This window comes from Chaetodon auriga, chromosome 5 (assembly GCF_051107435.1).
Source record: "Chaetodon auriga isolate fChaAug3 chromosome 5, fChaAug3.hap1, whole genome shotgun sequence".
Classification (NCBI taxonomy): domain Eukaryota; kingdom Metazoa; phylum Chordata; class Actinopteri; order Chaetodontiformes; family Chaetodontidae; genus Chaetodon; species Chaetodon auriga.
In genome coordinates, this window is record NC_135078.1 from 7,351,425 (window position 1) to 7,366,603 (window position 15,179).

General features: G+C 45.5%; 1 protein-coding gene across 10 annotated transcripts in view; it reads right to left on the bottom strand.

The window, feature by feature from the left end:
* Positions 1 to 2,566: 2,566 nt before the first annotated feature.
* fbrsl1 (fibrosin-like 1) overlaps positions 2,567 to 15,179 on the bottom strand; it is a 268,866-nt gene continuing 256,253 nt past the window's right edge. For 5 of the 10 annotated variants that reach the window (XM_076730320.1, XM_076730319.1, XM_076730316.1 and 2 more), the window contains 10 exons: positions 12,578 to 12,628; positions 12,280 to 12,375; positions 10,363 to 10,434; positions 10,024 to 10,053; positions 9,670 to 9,741; positions 8,793 to 8,925; positions 8,012 to 8,095; positions 6,833 to 6,916; positions 5,743 to 6,019; positions 2,567 to 5,062 (listed from right to left, as the gene is read on the bottom strand). In XM_076730320.1, the coding sequence (XP_076586435.1) occupies positions 3,763 to 5,062; positions 5,743 to 6,019; positions 6,833 to 6,916; positions 8,012 to 8,095; positions 8,793 to 8,925; positions 9,670 to 9,741; positions 10,024 to 10,053; positions 10,363 to 10,434; positions 12,280 to 12,375; positions 12,578 to 12,628 (2,199 nt within the window). In that variant the 3' untranslated portion in view covers positions 2,567 to 3,762. The remainder of the gene's footprint in view (positions 5,063 to 5,742; positions 6,020 to 6,832; positions 6,917 to 8,011; positions 8,096 to 8,792; positions 8,926 to 9,669; positions 9,742 to 10,023; positions 10,054 to 10,362; positions 10,435 to 12,279; positions 12,376 to 12,577; positions 12,629 to 15,179) is intronic. The other 5 variants (XM_076730324.1, XM_076730325.1, XM_076730318.1 and 2 more) reach the window with 4 other exon arrangements.

Consider the following 15,179-nt stretch of genomic DNA (forward strand, 5'->3'; position numbering starts at 1 on the left):
TTTTCCATCTCCCTTAACTCCCTTCTACTCCTCCCTGTCTCACATCGTGCTCTCTGAGGTTCCTCTGAGTGATTTACAGGATATTCTTACTCCTCGGCTGCATTGGCTGGTCTTGCACAGCCATCGGGGTGGTGGAGTGAGACAGCCGGAATCTTTGTCATAGGTCCAGAGGTGCAAAGACATTAGACAGCACTTTGTCACCACGGTCCGGAATTCACACCATTTGGCTGTTTCCAAGTCAGCTCCTTAACCGCTGACTGGCCTGGTTTCTGTCAGCTGCCGCTCTGTTGACATTGAGGGCTAAAAAAAGATGGCAACATGGAGGGATGTAGCTGCTAGCCTTTTTAGGTGGTCAGAACAACATGCAGTCTACAAAGAGCGCTGTGACAGGGATCCACAGCCAAAGCTCTTAACTTGGTGCTCTCTCCCTCAGCTCACAGTTCAGATATAGTTTAGTGTTTAAGAATGGCTCTCGTCAGGGTTTGCTAACCCCTGCAGAGATGGGCTTGAACTCCGAGCTGAGCCACGGTCTCCCAAATCACCAGGCCCAGCTGAGGCCCCAGCAATCCAAATGTGATCATGGCGGGGGCCTCCCGTCTCATTACCAATCTCCATTTCAAAACAGCCTTTAAATGGGAACTAATGCATTAGCTCTCGCTGGGGGAAAAGTCTAGGGAGACTACACAGCGGCTCAAAAACGCTTTCATACATGTTTTATCAGCGGGGGAAGAGTGAGCAAGAGAGAAAAGGAGCTTGGACCGAACCATTCATTTGTTGCCCATCTTATTAGCTTGGCACTGTGTTATTAGCTGCTATTGTGCTATATAAAAGCCCCTTAGGCCTGTCCCACTGTTCGCCGAATCTGGGGTGAGCTCTGTGCCAAGTACTTTTTGGAGGTATTTGAGACCATGAAAATTCAATCCCAAACCCTCAGCATTGAGGTTTCTCACAGATAAATGAAGAGGATTAGTGGAACAATAAAACAATGTCTTACCTCAGATACCACCGTATCCTATTAATTGGGATTATAGTGGAGAAATGTGTAAAAAAAAAAAACCCACAATCTTGTATCAGTCAGTTTTTTGTGACAAGCTGTTATAAGAAACCCTGTCACTATAACAATGTCCCATCAAATAGGAAATGTGTTCCAAATTATGAACAAGTAAATACAGAAAATCATAAACAATCCAAGGAAAAAGAAAAAAAGGGAAAAAAAGCCTGGACGCGTGAAGAATGGCTCTGGAAAAGAGCTGACAATTGCAGAAGCTGTAATAACCCACCTTGGGTTGGATATGCTAGGCAATGTGTCAATTGATTCCTATCTGATGATGGACTGTGTGCCGAAATAAATTGACCTTGCCAGACGATGAGTGAAATTGATGGAGCTTTTCATCTCCGGAGGGCCGTTCCACACTCAGCCGTAAAATGGATAGAGCACAGGACAGTGATTGAGTCGGGGGAAAATGTACGGTGTGTGTTTTTCTTCTACCAAAGCTTGCTTGGTAAATAATAGTTACAGGAAAAATCACTATGCGGTAACAAGTACAGAGGTTAAGTACCAGTTGTTGACTAGATGATTAGGACTAAAAGCACACGGGGCTAAAGTGAAGCTGGTCACTGACAGATGCTACCCGTCAGAGGAATATGTTGCTCAATTACTGGGAGCCTAAATTGAAAGTGATAGTGATTTAAGTCTTCCCAATACGCCAGGCCCATTCTGGCAAACAGTCTTTTCAAGGAGCCCTTTTAAAAACCCTGCTGGAGTGTGTGAGACACAGGAGCGCCATTGATTTTCAATAACATCCCCTAATGACCTGGCCACGGTTTGATCCACGCTGTCATTATGGGCTGATATCATGGGACAGGATTGGTGGGCCTCACGGCACACAGCAGCGAGATGAGTAGTCGGAGCATTATCAGGATGAATTGGCCGTCTCTGGACAGGCGGCAAGCGCAGCCGAGGTCTTGTCGATAACAGGATGGGGCGCCTCAGGACTCCCTCCGCGGCCCACTCCAGAGCGCCTTCCGGCCTCATTAGAAAAGCAGATGAGTGGTGTGCATGAGGAGAGGAGGCGTATGAGAAGAAAGAGGAGCCTCTCCTCCACCATCCGATAGCCTGCCTCCCAGGCATTGCTCCTCTTAATGAGTCCAGACCGCGGGTCAATATGCCGCTGGGCTGCCAGTCAATACTGGTTACCTGCAACACAAACACTCAAAACCTGCTTTCATACAAAATCAATGTCCTATTAGTCCCTCCCTGTATTGCCGTGGCCCAATCTCATCGATCCCCTCTGAAGAGCTCTGCAGCCCATGTTTGACAGATTACGGTCAAATGATCTGATGGCTTAGGCTACTCTGCCAGCCAAGTCTGTTGCCTTTATGATTTTAAAGTAATAGCTTGATATCAGATGAGCAAATACTCTAAATGCTGAAAACCGAGGCACAAGCAATATCGGCAAACCCATCAGCCTCACATCAACATTCCACTCAGCAGGCTTGGCTTACAGGCAGATTCAGTTCTTGCGGTCAGCGCTGACAACGGGATGAAAGACAAGCAACGAATGTATGACATTAGGTCCAAACTTTATTCCGTACATTTTAAACCATGAATGTTCATTTTCATTTTTTTGCACGCCTAAAACTCTACTTGTTTTGTATACAAGAGTCTAAGAAAAACAACTGCACAACACCACAAGGTTGACAGAGAAAGTCCTTTCGCCGCCCACTAAAAAGTGTCCTTCTTTTCTGCCCGGGGCTGGTCCAGTTTGTGACTTGGAAGTCTTTTAAAAATTCCATCATTTTTTCATGGATAATATAAACATGTGTTAATCCAAGTTTCTCTCCATTTCACCAGTATCGTCTGCTCCCTCCATGTGATCTCTTCATTAGGGTGTTGTGTGCTGCTTTGCATAGATTGCAGATGATCCTTGTAGGGCCCCTTACAACACCCTTCTGTCATACTTCCCATCAATTGGCCAGGCTTGTCTGTTGCCTTGATATTCAACTAGGAAGTGATTCCCCATGTTTCATTTAATTTTGTTTTTCTAGAAATGGTTAAAAAGACTAATAAATTTACACAGTCATTTTGCAGAGAAGGAATATCAACAAGTTATTTACATCAGTTTTCTTTACAGAGACTGAACAAAGACCTCATAATATATATTTATCTGCATATCTCAAAGGCAAAACAAATGAACAAAACAAATTGGTAATGTAACATTGTACATTGTCATTGTTGAGGATATCCTGGTACCATGAGGTTAAATTACTGAAGGTTGAAACCAAAATCCAGTCTTTACAGTGGGTCATAATGGATATGTCTCACAATCAACTGGGATAAATATTGTAAAAGGCGTGACTAATGCACAAAATACATAAAATTCATAGAAATGATATCTATACATGGAACAAGGATAGGAAATGTACAAACTCATTTCAGGACCTCTCTTTTCGCACAAAGCTGAAAAAAGGTATTGGATTAATATATTAATAATTATCAAATATTTAAATTGGATATAAACATACACATTTTTGTGTTCTCTTCACCGACATTATTCAACCTCCAGTCCGCTAAAAATAAAGTCATGGCATGTGCTTAATCAGCCTTACACACCTTTACTTTGTACAATCATACCCTTTCCCTTAGGGAGATTTGCTCTTCTCTGATGAAGAGCAGTGCATTTTGTTCAGAAAAACATTTCAGATTGGGGGAGTGGGGCTTGTGAGTGCGTCTAGTAAGATTTTGTGCACTTTTCTAAGAAGCTACCGAGCCTCTACCTCTTTGGGGTTGCGAGATGGGGAGTAGTCCCGTGGGTCCTGGGTAGTGGTGAGGGGGGTAGTCCTCCTGGGTGAGGCTGGCCTGGCACTGCCGGCTGGCACGAGGGGCGGAGGTGCACTGAGTGCGGCAGTAGGGGGTGTTCTGTTCAGAGGGCCATTGTGTCCTGTAGAGGGGCTGAGTCTAGGATATGGCATGCCACCTAGGTGGGGCATAAAGGGGGGCATGTGGGGTAGATGGCCCTCCATGGGGGACTGGTGCAGCTGATGGAGGCGCGCTCTGTCCAGCTCCTCCCTCAGGTGGAGGCGCTCTCGCTCCTCTGCTTGCTGTCTCATCCTCTCGTGCTCCCTGCGCACCTCCAACAGGTGCTCGTGGTGAGAGTAGTCATGAGCCTCCCTCTCACGGTAGGCTCGCTCCTGTTCGTACACACTCGGGAAACGATGTCCTTGCTCGGCCCGGAGCTGGAAGTCCATGCGCCGCTGCAGGTCCAGGCTGCGGTAGGCCTCTCTGAGTGGGTCCCATGGGAAGGCAGGGTGGGGCAGGCGCTCTCTTCCCGCCAGGGGGCTCACTCCCATGAAAGGAGCCATGCGAGCCCGGTCTAACACGTTGAGGCTGCCCATCTGGGGCATGGCACTCATGGAGAGGGGCAGGGAGTGCGCCATGGGGACACCATGCAGGCCAGGTGCAGGGATGTCACTACCACGTGGTGAGGGAAGAGGGTGCTGCTGGGACAAAGGTGGGTGGTGGTGATGCGGGTTTCCAGGCTGGCTGATGTGAGGAGGAAGAGCTTGGGCTGGCGGTTGGGGGGCAGGCTCGGAACTCACCACCATGACCTCCTGTTCCTCCTTTCTCTCCTCCTTAATCTTCATGTCATTTTTAACCTTGTGGAGGAGCTCTGCAGGTGGAGGCTCCTTTCTTTCGCTGTCCTTGAGTGTGGGTGGGGGCCCACCTGCCATCTTCATGCCCTGCTCATTGATCACCGCCTTGGAGTACGGAGAAGGGGAACGTTGAGCGGGTTTGATGGAGTCTTCCGAGGATCTCCTCTCGAGCATCTCCTTGCCAGGCGAGCGGCTCTCCTTCACCTTCACGTCAGCCAGCGTGGAAGACTCTCTGTGGCGCTCCAGCAGCTCCTTCTCCTCACGGATCCGGTCTACACTGCCACTGTGATGTCGACCTGAATCACTCGAGTTCTGGCTGTTCGAGCGAATCAGGCTGCTGATCTGGTAGCTGACTGGTGCAGAGGCTGGAGATGAACGGTTAGAGTGACGGTTGCGATCCACAGAATCCCTGGAATGACACGATAAAACAGTTCAGTCGGTGCCAGTTAAAACAAGCATCATATGGATGGGTTGTGTTTATCGATATGATTTACTTGGATTAGATTTCCACGATAAAATGTGATTCTTTCAAAAAAATATTGGTTACCGTGCTGCTTTCTTCGGATAATGCTTACTGCCTTTACATTTGACAGTGATATATTATCAGCCACAGAGATCCTTCCAGTTTTTGTCAGATGACTTATCTCACAGCAGCTTGCTGCCTGTTTGATTTCTATCTGTTTCATTGTTGGATCAATGAATTCTATCTATTTCAGTTTTGGATACACAGATACTACAAATGAACTGGAGAATTACCACTGTTTCCATTTTGTCCAAAGATAATTCGATCATCTTGTATATGTGGTAATGCTGGCTGGAAAAGGGATCATTATTGTGGCTGTGTCTTTAGAGTTGGGATCATGTATTTGTGTGGTTATGTGGACAATTTTGTATATGCAGATATTCACAATTTCTGCTTTACATTTGTTATGTAATTTGTTATGTATGTATTCTTATGCACATCGAATGGAGACACATGCACATAATGCTTTGAAACAATACAGTGAAGTGTTGAATTGTGATGAAACTGAGAGCTGATATCCTCAAAATAATACCTAAATGACAGGACATTCAAATATTCAAACTGACCTGTCTTTATCCTTCTCCTCTTTGCCAATGGACGGGTCTCTTTTCTCTCGTTCCCTCTCCCTCTCCCGTTCTCTCTCTCTTTCCCGTTCTCTCTCTCTCTCTCTCTCATGGCTGTTGGCTGAGCTGCTCCTCTCAGCGTCTGCGGTTTTGGGCCACTGCGGCGGGGTGGGGAAGGACGGCGGGGTGCGTCGAAGTCGGTTCCAGGTGTCGTGGTGGGGGCTGCCAAACGTGGGCAGTCCTCCTGGTCCCTCCTTGGTGCCAAACATATTGTTGGACCCTGGAGGGAAAGGGGGAGACATGCATGGGACCCACTGTAAGTTAATTGGGCACAAAACCTTCTTGAGGACACGTAAGATGAGAAAGACTCGACAACAAAAGCTGCTTTTGTCTTTGTCTCTGGAGGTTCTCTCACTAAAGCTGTTTGAAAGAGTTAGAGGTTAATGGCTCCCCCCACCAGAGAAAAAAAAACTCTACTCATTTGCTTTTGGACTTAAGGGCTTCCCCCCTCCCTCCCTTTTTTGAGCTGGATGAACAGGGGAGACTCACTTGCCCTCTAGACTTGAGAGCTGTGAAAAGCCAAGGGAGACCTTCGCATTCCACAGCATGTCTATTCCAATCACATCCATTTTCACAACAGGGTGACCGATTTGGCACACAAAAATAGGAGGGATGAAGAGAAAGAGAGAAAGGCATAGAGAGAAGGATGCAGGGGGGGAAGAGAAAGCCCTCCATGGTGGTGCAGAAGGGGCTTGTCAAATAATTAATTGATGAACTGCCACCAAACAGCGGACCTGAGAGTGCCTGTTGGCAGCAGCACAGCGAGATTAAAGCCAGGCTGTTGGGGACATGGTTGGTGGATGAGGTGGAGGCAGGGAGGAGGTTTGCTGTGGTGTGTTGTACTGCCTAGTTGGGCTTCCCTGGGCTATGGCTGTTTTGACACAGAAACTAGAGCTAAGTGTCTTGATTTTTTTTTTCCTCCCCTCCTGGCTCTCCCTGTGGTCTAACGCTGCCCTGCTCTGTTCTGTTACTGGCCACAGGGGCCAGATTGAAGGGGGGAGCGGTGGAGGAGGAGAGGGGGGCCAGCGCTTACCAAGCGAGGGGTTGCCTAATCCTCCGAAGGCACTGCTTGAAAGGTTGCCGAGGCCGCCAAAGGAACTGGAGCGACTGAAAGGATCTGTAAAATGCCAAACAGGGATTAGCAAAAGGGGGGGCTGGCTAGCGGTGCTCACCCCAACACCAACCCGTTCCACTCGGCTTTTCTCTTACAAGCGAGCTGTGGTTTTTTTTTTTTTTTTTAAGCGCTGCCGCCCTAGCTCTCTGCCTGGTAATCCTACAGCAGCCAGGTCGCTCAGATGCTGGATTCACTGCCACTAACTGGAGTATCTCTGACCCCGCTGGGGCTAGTGGAACAACACTGCTTGATGGGGAAATTAGTTTTGAGTTGTTGGAGCTGAGATGAAAATAGACTGCGGTAGGGCAGGGGTTACTCAAGGCTGTAAAAATTAGGCTAGACAGACCACGATGATTTAACTGGAGAAACTGCGTCTGATGGGCTCCACCGGCTCCGCAGACTCGAGCCTCCAAATTTATCAGCATAGCACAAATATTTACCCAGAGAAGTCAGTGAACAACATTCATCAACTGTTAATTTGAAGTCCCATTTTAATTCAGCAAAATCCATCAGGAAATGCAGAACTTATCAACAGATTAGGGTTTAAGGATTTTCAGCTCTGGGGCTTGTTAATATATCAGAAAAGACAACAATTGAGAAATCTCCTCTGCCTCATGCATGAATTCCCCGGACAGGAAAAAATTGTTTGCTAAATCTTCCTCCTCACTGCACCATGTATTCATAAGCACAAAATGGATTGACTCAAGGGCTTATTCCATGAAATCAACTTACCACTCTGAACCCAAACAGTGTCTCAGATGGAAAATAAATGAATGCATCATGAAATAATCAAATGCACAAATAAATCCAACAACATGAACTCCCTTCCATTAAACCAAGGAATTAAAAATCAACTTTGCAAGCATATAGAAAATACTGTCATATATGCTGCACTGTGTAGAGACTGACTACAGCGGTCAGCTGGACTCCATGTTAACCTTCAAATGAACCTGAGATGAACACTAGAAATATCTGAGCTTCAAATCACACCCTGGTGGCTTGTAATGTGCTTAAAACATGAGCGCAAAAGAGAGAGAGAGAGTGAGAGAAAGAGGAGGAGATAAATGTATAAAAAAATTTGAGCATGGGGTTACTTACACTTACCTGCCAAATGGCTAGGAGGCAGGAAGCCGCTGGGGTGGGGGGCAGGGCCATATGGAGAGGGGGCCGGGTGGCCGGAGCCTATCAGAGAGGAGAGGACATAGAGTTATTATTATCCAATTGTGACCCCTGTGGTTAGCCAGGACTTAAAATGTAAATGTGAGCAAATGAAGTTATTTTTCTGCAACAGCATCACAAACCTGTTGAATATTCATGCGGGCTAGAGGTGGCTGAGTAATGTCAATGAGCGAATTAGCAATTGACAATTTGCTTTTATTTCAGCTATTGCATGTTTGTGTTTGAATCTATAGTTGCTTGTTGAGGTTTCTCTTTCACAAAACACTGCTGCCATCATCCATATTCCATGAATTGTTAATGAAAGAACCAATTACAGGAGTGCCTCTGACACACCACCGCATAATTACCAGTCAAAGGCCGTTCGCCTCTCTGTTGCCCTCCAACGCAGGGCAAATCAGTCAATTACCTAACCGAGAGTCATCCATATTCATAGACATATCTGACTCCATTTACTGGCAAAACATTTGCTACAAAAGCACTATAATTAAGTGAACATTACATGAGAGGAGAGAAAAAATTATGCCATTTCATTACAGTGGTGGAGGAACAATTTGGAAATGTGGCTATAAATGCTCATTTACATAAAGACAAAACTGGCACTGCACGGCTTTGAGAATGGGATCATTTGAGTGTTTTGAATGATTTGTCTTGCAGGGTGCGCTTCACCCCCCTGCACTGGGTACTGGGAGACCCCACTGACCTGTGGAAGAGAAGAGGGGTCGTGCCAGGTCATGAGGGTACGGGAACCCTGGGAAGACTCCTGGAGCTGGGGGTCGACTGAACAGGTCCAGCTTCCCATTCATGTCTAGTTTGTGAGGATCCAGCTGCATTTGCTATGGGTTGAGAGAGGTGGAGAAAGGGAGAGGGAGACAGACAAAGAAAATTAGGTCGGTAGACAACAGCACCAAACATTTCCAACGGCAGAGCGAGAGGGGTTTATCCTCGGCTAGACTGGGTGAGAGATCAGAGGAAGACAGATACATCAACAAAGGCTCCATGTCGCCAGTTCTGGCCAACTGTGTTATAACAAATATATGTAAGCTGATTAGGGACACAAAATCCTTGGTAACGGGGTTCAGGGCCAAGGAAGAGCAGACATCACTGGGCCACTGGCATTAGCAGAGGATCTCAATGGTGAGGCCACACCATCCTCTGTCAGTGAGAGGAGTTTGCAGACAAGCATATTTTTTTTTTGTCTTGTCACATGTTGCATTTTGATCCACACAACTATTACTTCAACTACAAATTCAGTCACCGAGTGCTATAAATGTGTTATGATCGGCTACTCATGGCCTCATGTTTCAGGAAGTGTAACCTTCTCAGTGAACAAGAGGAGACACAATTTTTGTTGGATTTCTTATCGCTATTAACTTCTACAGCCTTCTGTTTCTTTTCTGTAATCTGCCTTTGCCTACCCACATGGACTCTGTGAATCCAGCAACATGATTATAGATTATTTTACTGGTAAAGATCAAACTATGACATAACCAGCCCAACCTACGCCATTACCAATATACCGTATCTGGTTTTACATGACAGCAAGATTCCTGCAAGACATCATTATCCATCTCACGCACCTTCATTTTCTGCTGGTGGTGGTAGATCTGCCATGCGATCTGGACATGCACTGCGCACCACTTGCCAGGTTTCTAAAAATTTAGAGAGAAACTGAGGTTAGCCTGCTGGCTTTGATATAGGGAGCTAAAAATGGATTCTGGCATTGAGATTTTCTGGCCAAACTACAAAGTGGGAACTCGTCAGAATTTTCAACCAGGCAACGGATGAAGAAAATCTAACCCTGACTTTAGCCCAATAGAGACCTCAAAGCTAACCTTAAATGCAGCCAAAACCCTGCAATTCCTTGATCAGGAATTAATGAAGAATTTGCAGTTTGAGACTTTGTGGCCTGGCCAGAGGGAGGAACTACTTACCCTAACAGATGTCCTGAACGGATCTGTTATCTGTATGGACAAACAGACAATCATTATCACCAACAACAAAGATAAGTAGCCAAAATGTGCAGTTCTGCAGAGCTAAGGAATGGCCGGCGGTGGGTGGCTCAGTTCACACTGGGACTTTCCATTCTAAAAAAGAATGCATGTCCTTACTTCTGTGACCATAGAGATGCATGAGGACACATGCTTTGCCTGAAAAGATGTGAGTGCAAATACTTGCATTCACATCTCCCTCAGATGAATACTGTATGTAAGGCACATGTGTGGCTTTCACCAGAAGGGGCAGACAGGGTCGGGTGCTATCGGCCGGCTTACCCGCGGATCCTTCTGTAGGAGTGTGTGAGGTACTGCTCCAGGACGTGCCGCTACGTCGATGGGATTAGATGCCTGACAGAGAGAGAGACAAAGGGAAAGAGATGCGTGGTGATCAGCCAGAGCTAGTTACATTTACAGATTACTGGAAGAAAAAAACTACAGCATCCACAACACTTTGGGAGGTATTCTGACGTCATATCCCTCAGTTTAAAAAGGAATAGCTTTGTGTAATTGTAATTTTCTACCTTGCATTATAATAACGCTTATATTCCTTGGTGTCATGCCCTCACAATGTCCTCACATACAATGCAGATACACACGCTGGTGTGATGGAAACATGAGAAACCGATCGAAGATCCTCGAGCTAGTGATGCCAGCATCACTCCAACCTTATATCCTCCTTCAGGAGCACTATAGCTCACTAATCCTCAACGACTGCTACTATATGGCTGACGTCAGTAGATAAAACTGCAATGACGCTGCAGGCGCTGAGCCATGCCAGAGTAACACATCCCTGATCTCTCCCATCTCCTGAGTTAGTCCTTGGAGTGCGAGTGCCTAGATCAGCCTTATTAATCCGTCCCTACTGTACATCAGTGATAGGAAGATCCTGCAGCATGACCTGGGTCAGCAGGTCCTATAAACAAACACACATCCCGAGCCGTTCCCCACAAGATCCCCTCCAAGAATACTTAGTAGGGGCTTTGGACGCAAAAGAGTGTTCCTTGAACCATCTGGAGGGGCCTTTGACAAAAGGGTCCGTCCATGACAGAGCCCCCTGGGAATAGGGCCAGAGGATTTAGGCCAGCTTTGATTGGTGGCTTACACTGGGTCACAGCCGCTGGGCATCTGCCAGACAGACTCACGTCCTCCCACCCCCTTCACATCCCTCACATCCCCAAAGGCCCTGCATCTTCTCTCCTTCGCTCTCCTAAGCAGACAGACGTCACTTTCCTATCTTTGGCATGGCCTGTCACGGCTCGGGTCAGCACGCAGCTCTGACCCTTGTTCAGGTCCACTCAAGTCTGACAGAGTATTATAGATGGATTTATGGATTTAAATGGGATGGGGTGATGTTTATGTTTATGATTGTTTAGGATTGTGTTTGTTTAGGATTGTGTTTGCATTATTCATTCTGTTTGCATTATCCATTCTTCGGGTATGGACCTCAGAGGAATTTTGTGTAGTAAAATACTGAATGTACTGCAGTACTAGAAGTGTTCTGTGTTAACTAAAATTTCTTTTATTTCTTCTTCAGATACCCTTTTGATTATTTCTTTTATGACACACATACAATGCATGCAGTGTCCTTCATCCAAACCAAAGATTACAGCAAATCAAATAAATAAATAAACTGCGTTAGCTTTGGTGTGAGAGAACCTACAAAAACTTGGTTCATTGCAGCAGGTGACATAGAGCCCTTTTTCAATGAGTTTTTAATGTTAAGATATTATCAGCACTATCTTGGTGCTGCTGTTCACATTCCCTAAGACGCAAATTCAAACAATGCACTACAGAATTATTACACTCTTTGTTTACGTATTTATGTGTAGAAAGAACTGTATATATGCTTTATTTCATTATTTTAATTAATTCTATACTTAAATGACCTTGATGCATTGATACACTGTAGTACACATCTGATTCTACTATTTCCAAGCAGAGTTATTTATTATTTCCTTTCATTAGTTTCCTGTGGTGAGTGTGTGTATCCATTTACAGCAGGGCACTTAAACTGCTTCTTTGCGCTGACGATAGGCGACTCTCCTGGAGTGCATTTTACAAAGAGCAAAAAAGTCAACTTGCAATGGGTTTTTTCACTTGTATCTATTTGTATGATGTATTTTGTGCCGGTGCCTCCGTAGGTTCTCTGCCTGTTTGTAGATCGTGGTTTGAGGGTATGGAGGTGGGGCTGACCTTGGGCTGGAAGGCTCCTTGCAGCGAGCTGAAGGGTCCTGAGTGTGGGAGCAGCGGGGGCATGCCTGGCATGGTGGGGGGATAGGAGGGGAAGAACTGGGGAGAAAAGAGGAGGATGGGAGACACAAAAAGACACAAAACAAAATCATACAGAGATACACGTACAGGACTCAAGCATACGCACACACAAAACCACAGCCACAGTAAGTGCTCTCATGGCAACATTCAAATATGTCAAATATTTGATTTGCCAAATGCAAATACCAAATTTAAATTCGAATGACAAAAAGAAACTCACGTTTGAATGTCTGATGAATGGATTGTCCAGTTTGGGGGTGTATTTGTCGAACTGGAAGAGATAAGAGGGAAAAGAATTAGGACACAAAAATCAACAAAATGATCGACTTCACCAAAATCCTTCACGAAAAAGCCATCTTTTAAAATAACATCTCATTATTTTTACATCACAAAAACAAAACACATGATTAACATCTGCAACTGGTAATAAGCAGGGGTTTGATCCAGAATAATAAGCCCTGGAGTAAAGCAGCTGGCTTGCACCGGTCATGGGTTTACTTAAACTGCATGGTCAGATAGGCAGTTAAATTACTAACAATACGACCGCTTTAGCAGCCTGCCAAGATGAAGACAGCCTGCATGATTTTCCAATTGAGCATACAGACGTTGGGCGTGGAGGCCCAGCTTGGGAATCAGAGCGTTTTAAAACCAGACCAGTTGTTTCTATTCACTGGAAAATCTGTAGAAATGTGAATCTAATTGCTTTTGACTGCTATGGTTTTATTTCATTTTTTTCTTTAAAACAAGCCCTGATGGTATAGATGAGAGGGGAGTGCGTGGAGACATATAGCTTGTTTTGGGTGATAGAAAACCAGACTTCAAAAGAGATTTTGTCAAAAAAAAAAAAAAAAAAAAAAAGGTCCAATTCTCTGCATAAAATCAAAGGAAGAATACATGGAGCCTCTTGTGTGTCTGTCTTTTATGACTGAATCTGAATGGAGAAGACGACATCTGCAACGGTTAGGAGCTAATTCAGGACATCTCAGCATGAAACTGATATAACTCTGACATGCTGAACTGATGAGAGGAAACCTTTTCTGTGGTGGAGCTTCTGCCTACCAGAACGATCAGAGTTACAAAAACTATGTCGTCTGAAAAAATGTTTCTGATCACGTCCTGAACACATGGGAATCTAGTGAGTAAGCTGAGAGGGAGCAGAGGGAGGGAGAGAACGGAGAAAGTTGCCCCGTGTATGAATGGGGACTTTGTACGTGTGTTCGCAAGCCAATACTGGCCCTCTATTTTGAAACAGGCTAATTACAAGCGACAGTAACTTATTCCTATTCCGCAAATACACAAACCATTTGCAGGTACTTTTTGCGAGTGTTTTCACAAAGCTCTCTTGGCAGGCGCAGACGTTTTGGGTTTACATAAAGCAGGAAAATGAGTGGGTATGAATCAGTGTTTCTGTGTGCGCGCGTGTGCAGCGACACGGGTGGTTGAGGGGGGAGCTGGCTGCAGGGTTGGCTGAGCTGCTGGTGGAGACGCGAGTTTGGGTCAGGGGCCCTACGGTGAAGCAGGGCCATTCACATCTGCGCACAAAATGGCCGCAGCGGCAGCAATGGTGTCGGCGGCCCTGTTTGTGGGCGATAATGGGCCCAAATCAAAGACAGACAGCCTACTGAGAGGAAACGCCGAACTAGCTTCCGAGCTCATTAAACAGCTCTTCTGCATTTTTGAAGGCGCTGCCTGTTTAATGTCTGACACTGGGAGAGGGAATTTGGCTGTTTTACGGCCTTGTAAAAAAAAAAAAAAAAAAAAAAAAAAAAAAAAAAAAGGCAAAAGAAAAAACAAAAACTCTTCCCCTTATAATTTATGGTGCCTGTCACAGTTTTATAGTTAACAGCTTTGGCTAATTAAAGCTTAATATTTCATCTTATAACAATTAAGGATATTCCTTGTCCAAAGACATGGCAGGGGCAAGGGGGCGGGGTAGGAGAGACACTCAGTGCTGCCATTTGGCAAGCCAGCTGCTTGAGGGCGTTGAACAATAAACAAAAATAGAGGCTTCATAATTTCATTAATTACAGCCATTAGCCATGTACTGTTACATAGCTGAGATGAGATGGTGTGTCTAGAGAGCAGGAGAAAATATGAGAGACAGACAGAGAGAGAGAGAGAGAGGCTGCACGACTGGGCCATACTTGGTTCGCCTTTTCATGACAGTACAGTAAAAACAACCACAACATCATCATTACTCCTGCCTCTCTAAGCAAGAAGAAAAACAGCATTGTTACTGCGGGGAGGAAGGGAGGGGAAAAGGCATAAGTTAAGTAACAACACAGTTTCAATTAAAAGGCAAAACACAGCAGAAGACATTAATGGCAGTCTCAAATTCCATTGTAACAACACAACAGATGGGGGTATGCACATCACGGGCTACATAATGCCAGCATTAGCGAGATGAGGAAAATCACCTCTTTCATCTTCAAAGACAGGACTGTGCACTGTATATAATTCCTTCCATGTCAGGAATGAACAGCAGGCCAGATAACGGCACGGACTCTATTCTTATCTGAGACTGTGCCATAAATACCAGAGCTTTGATTTCTAATGTTCAGGAGGGGGATAATCTTGGAGCAGGGCCTTAATGGGTCCACAGGCTTTTAATCAGAGGTCAAGATGGATCAGATCTATTAGACAAAATGCTGAAAAGCTACAAAGGTCTGAATCGAATGTTGGAGATTGCCGTGCATTTGGAATGACGGATGAATAGTCATAACCTTTTTTCCTCCACACTAATCTGAGAGCTGCCAGTGTTTGACTCCCCCCCCTCACCCCCATCCCCCAGACTAATGGCAGTCAAAGCACGGAAGCAATTA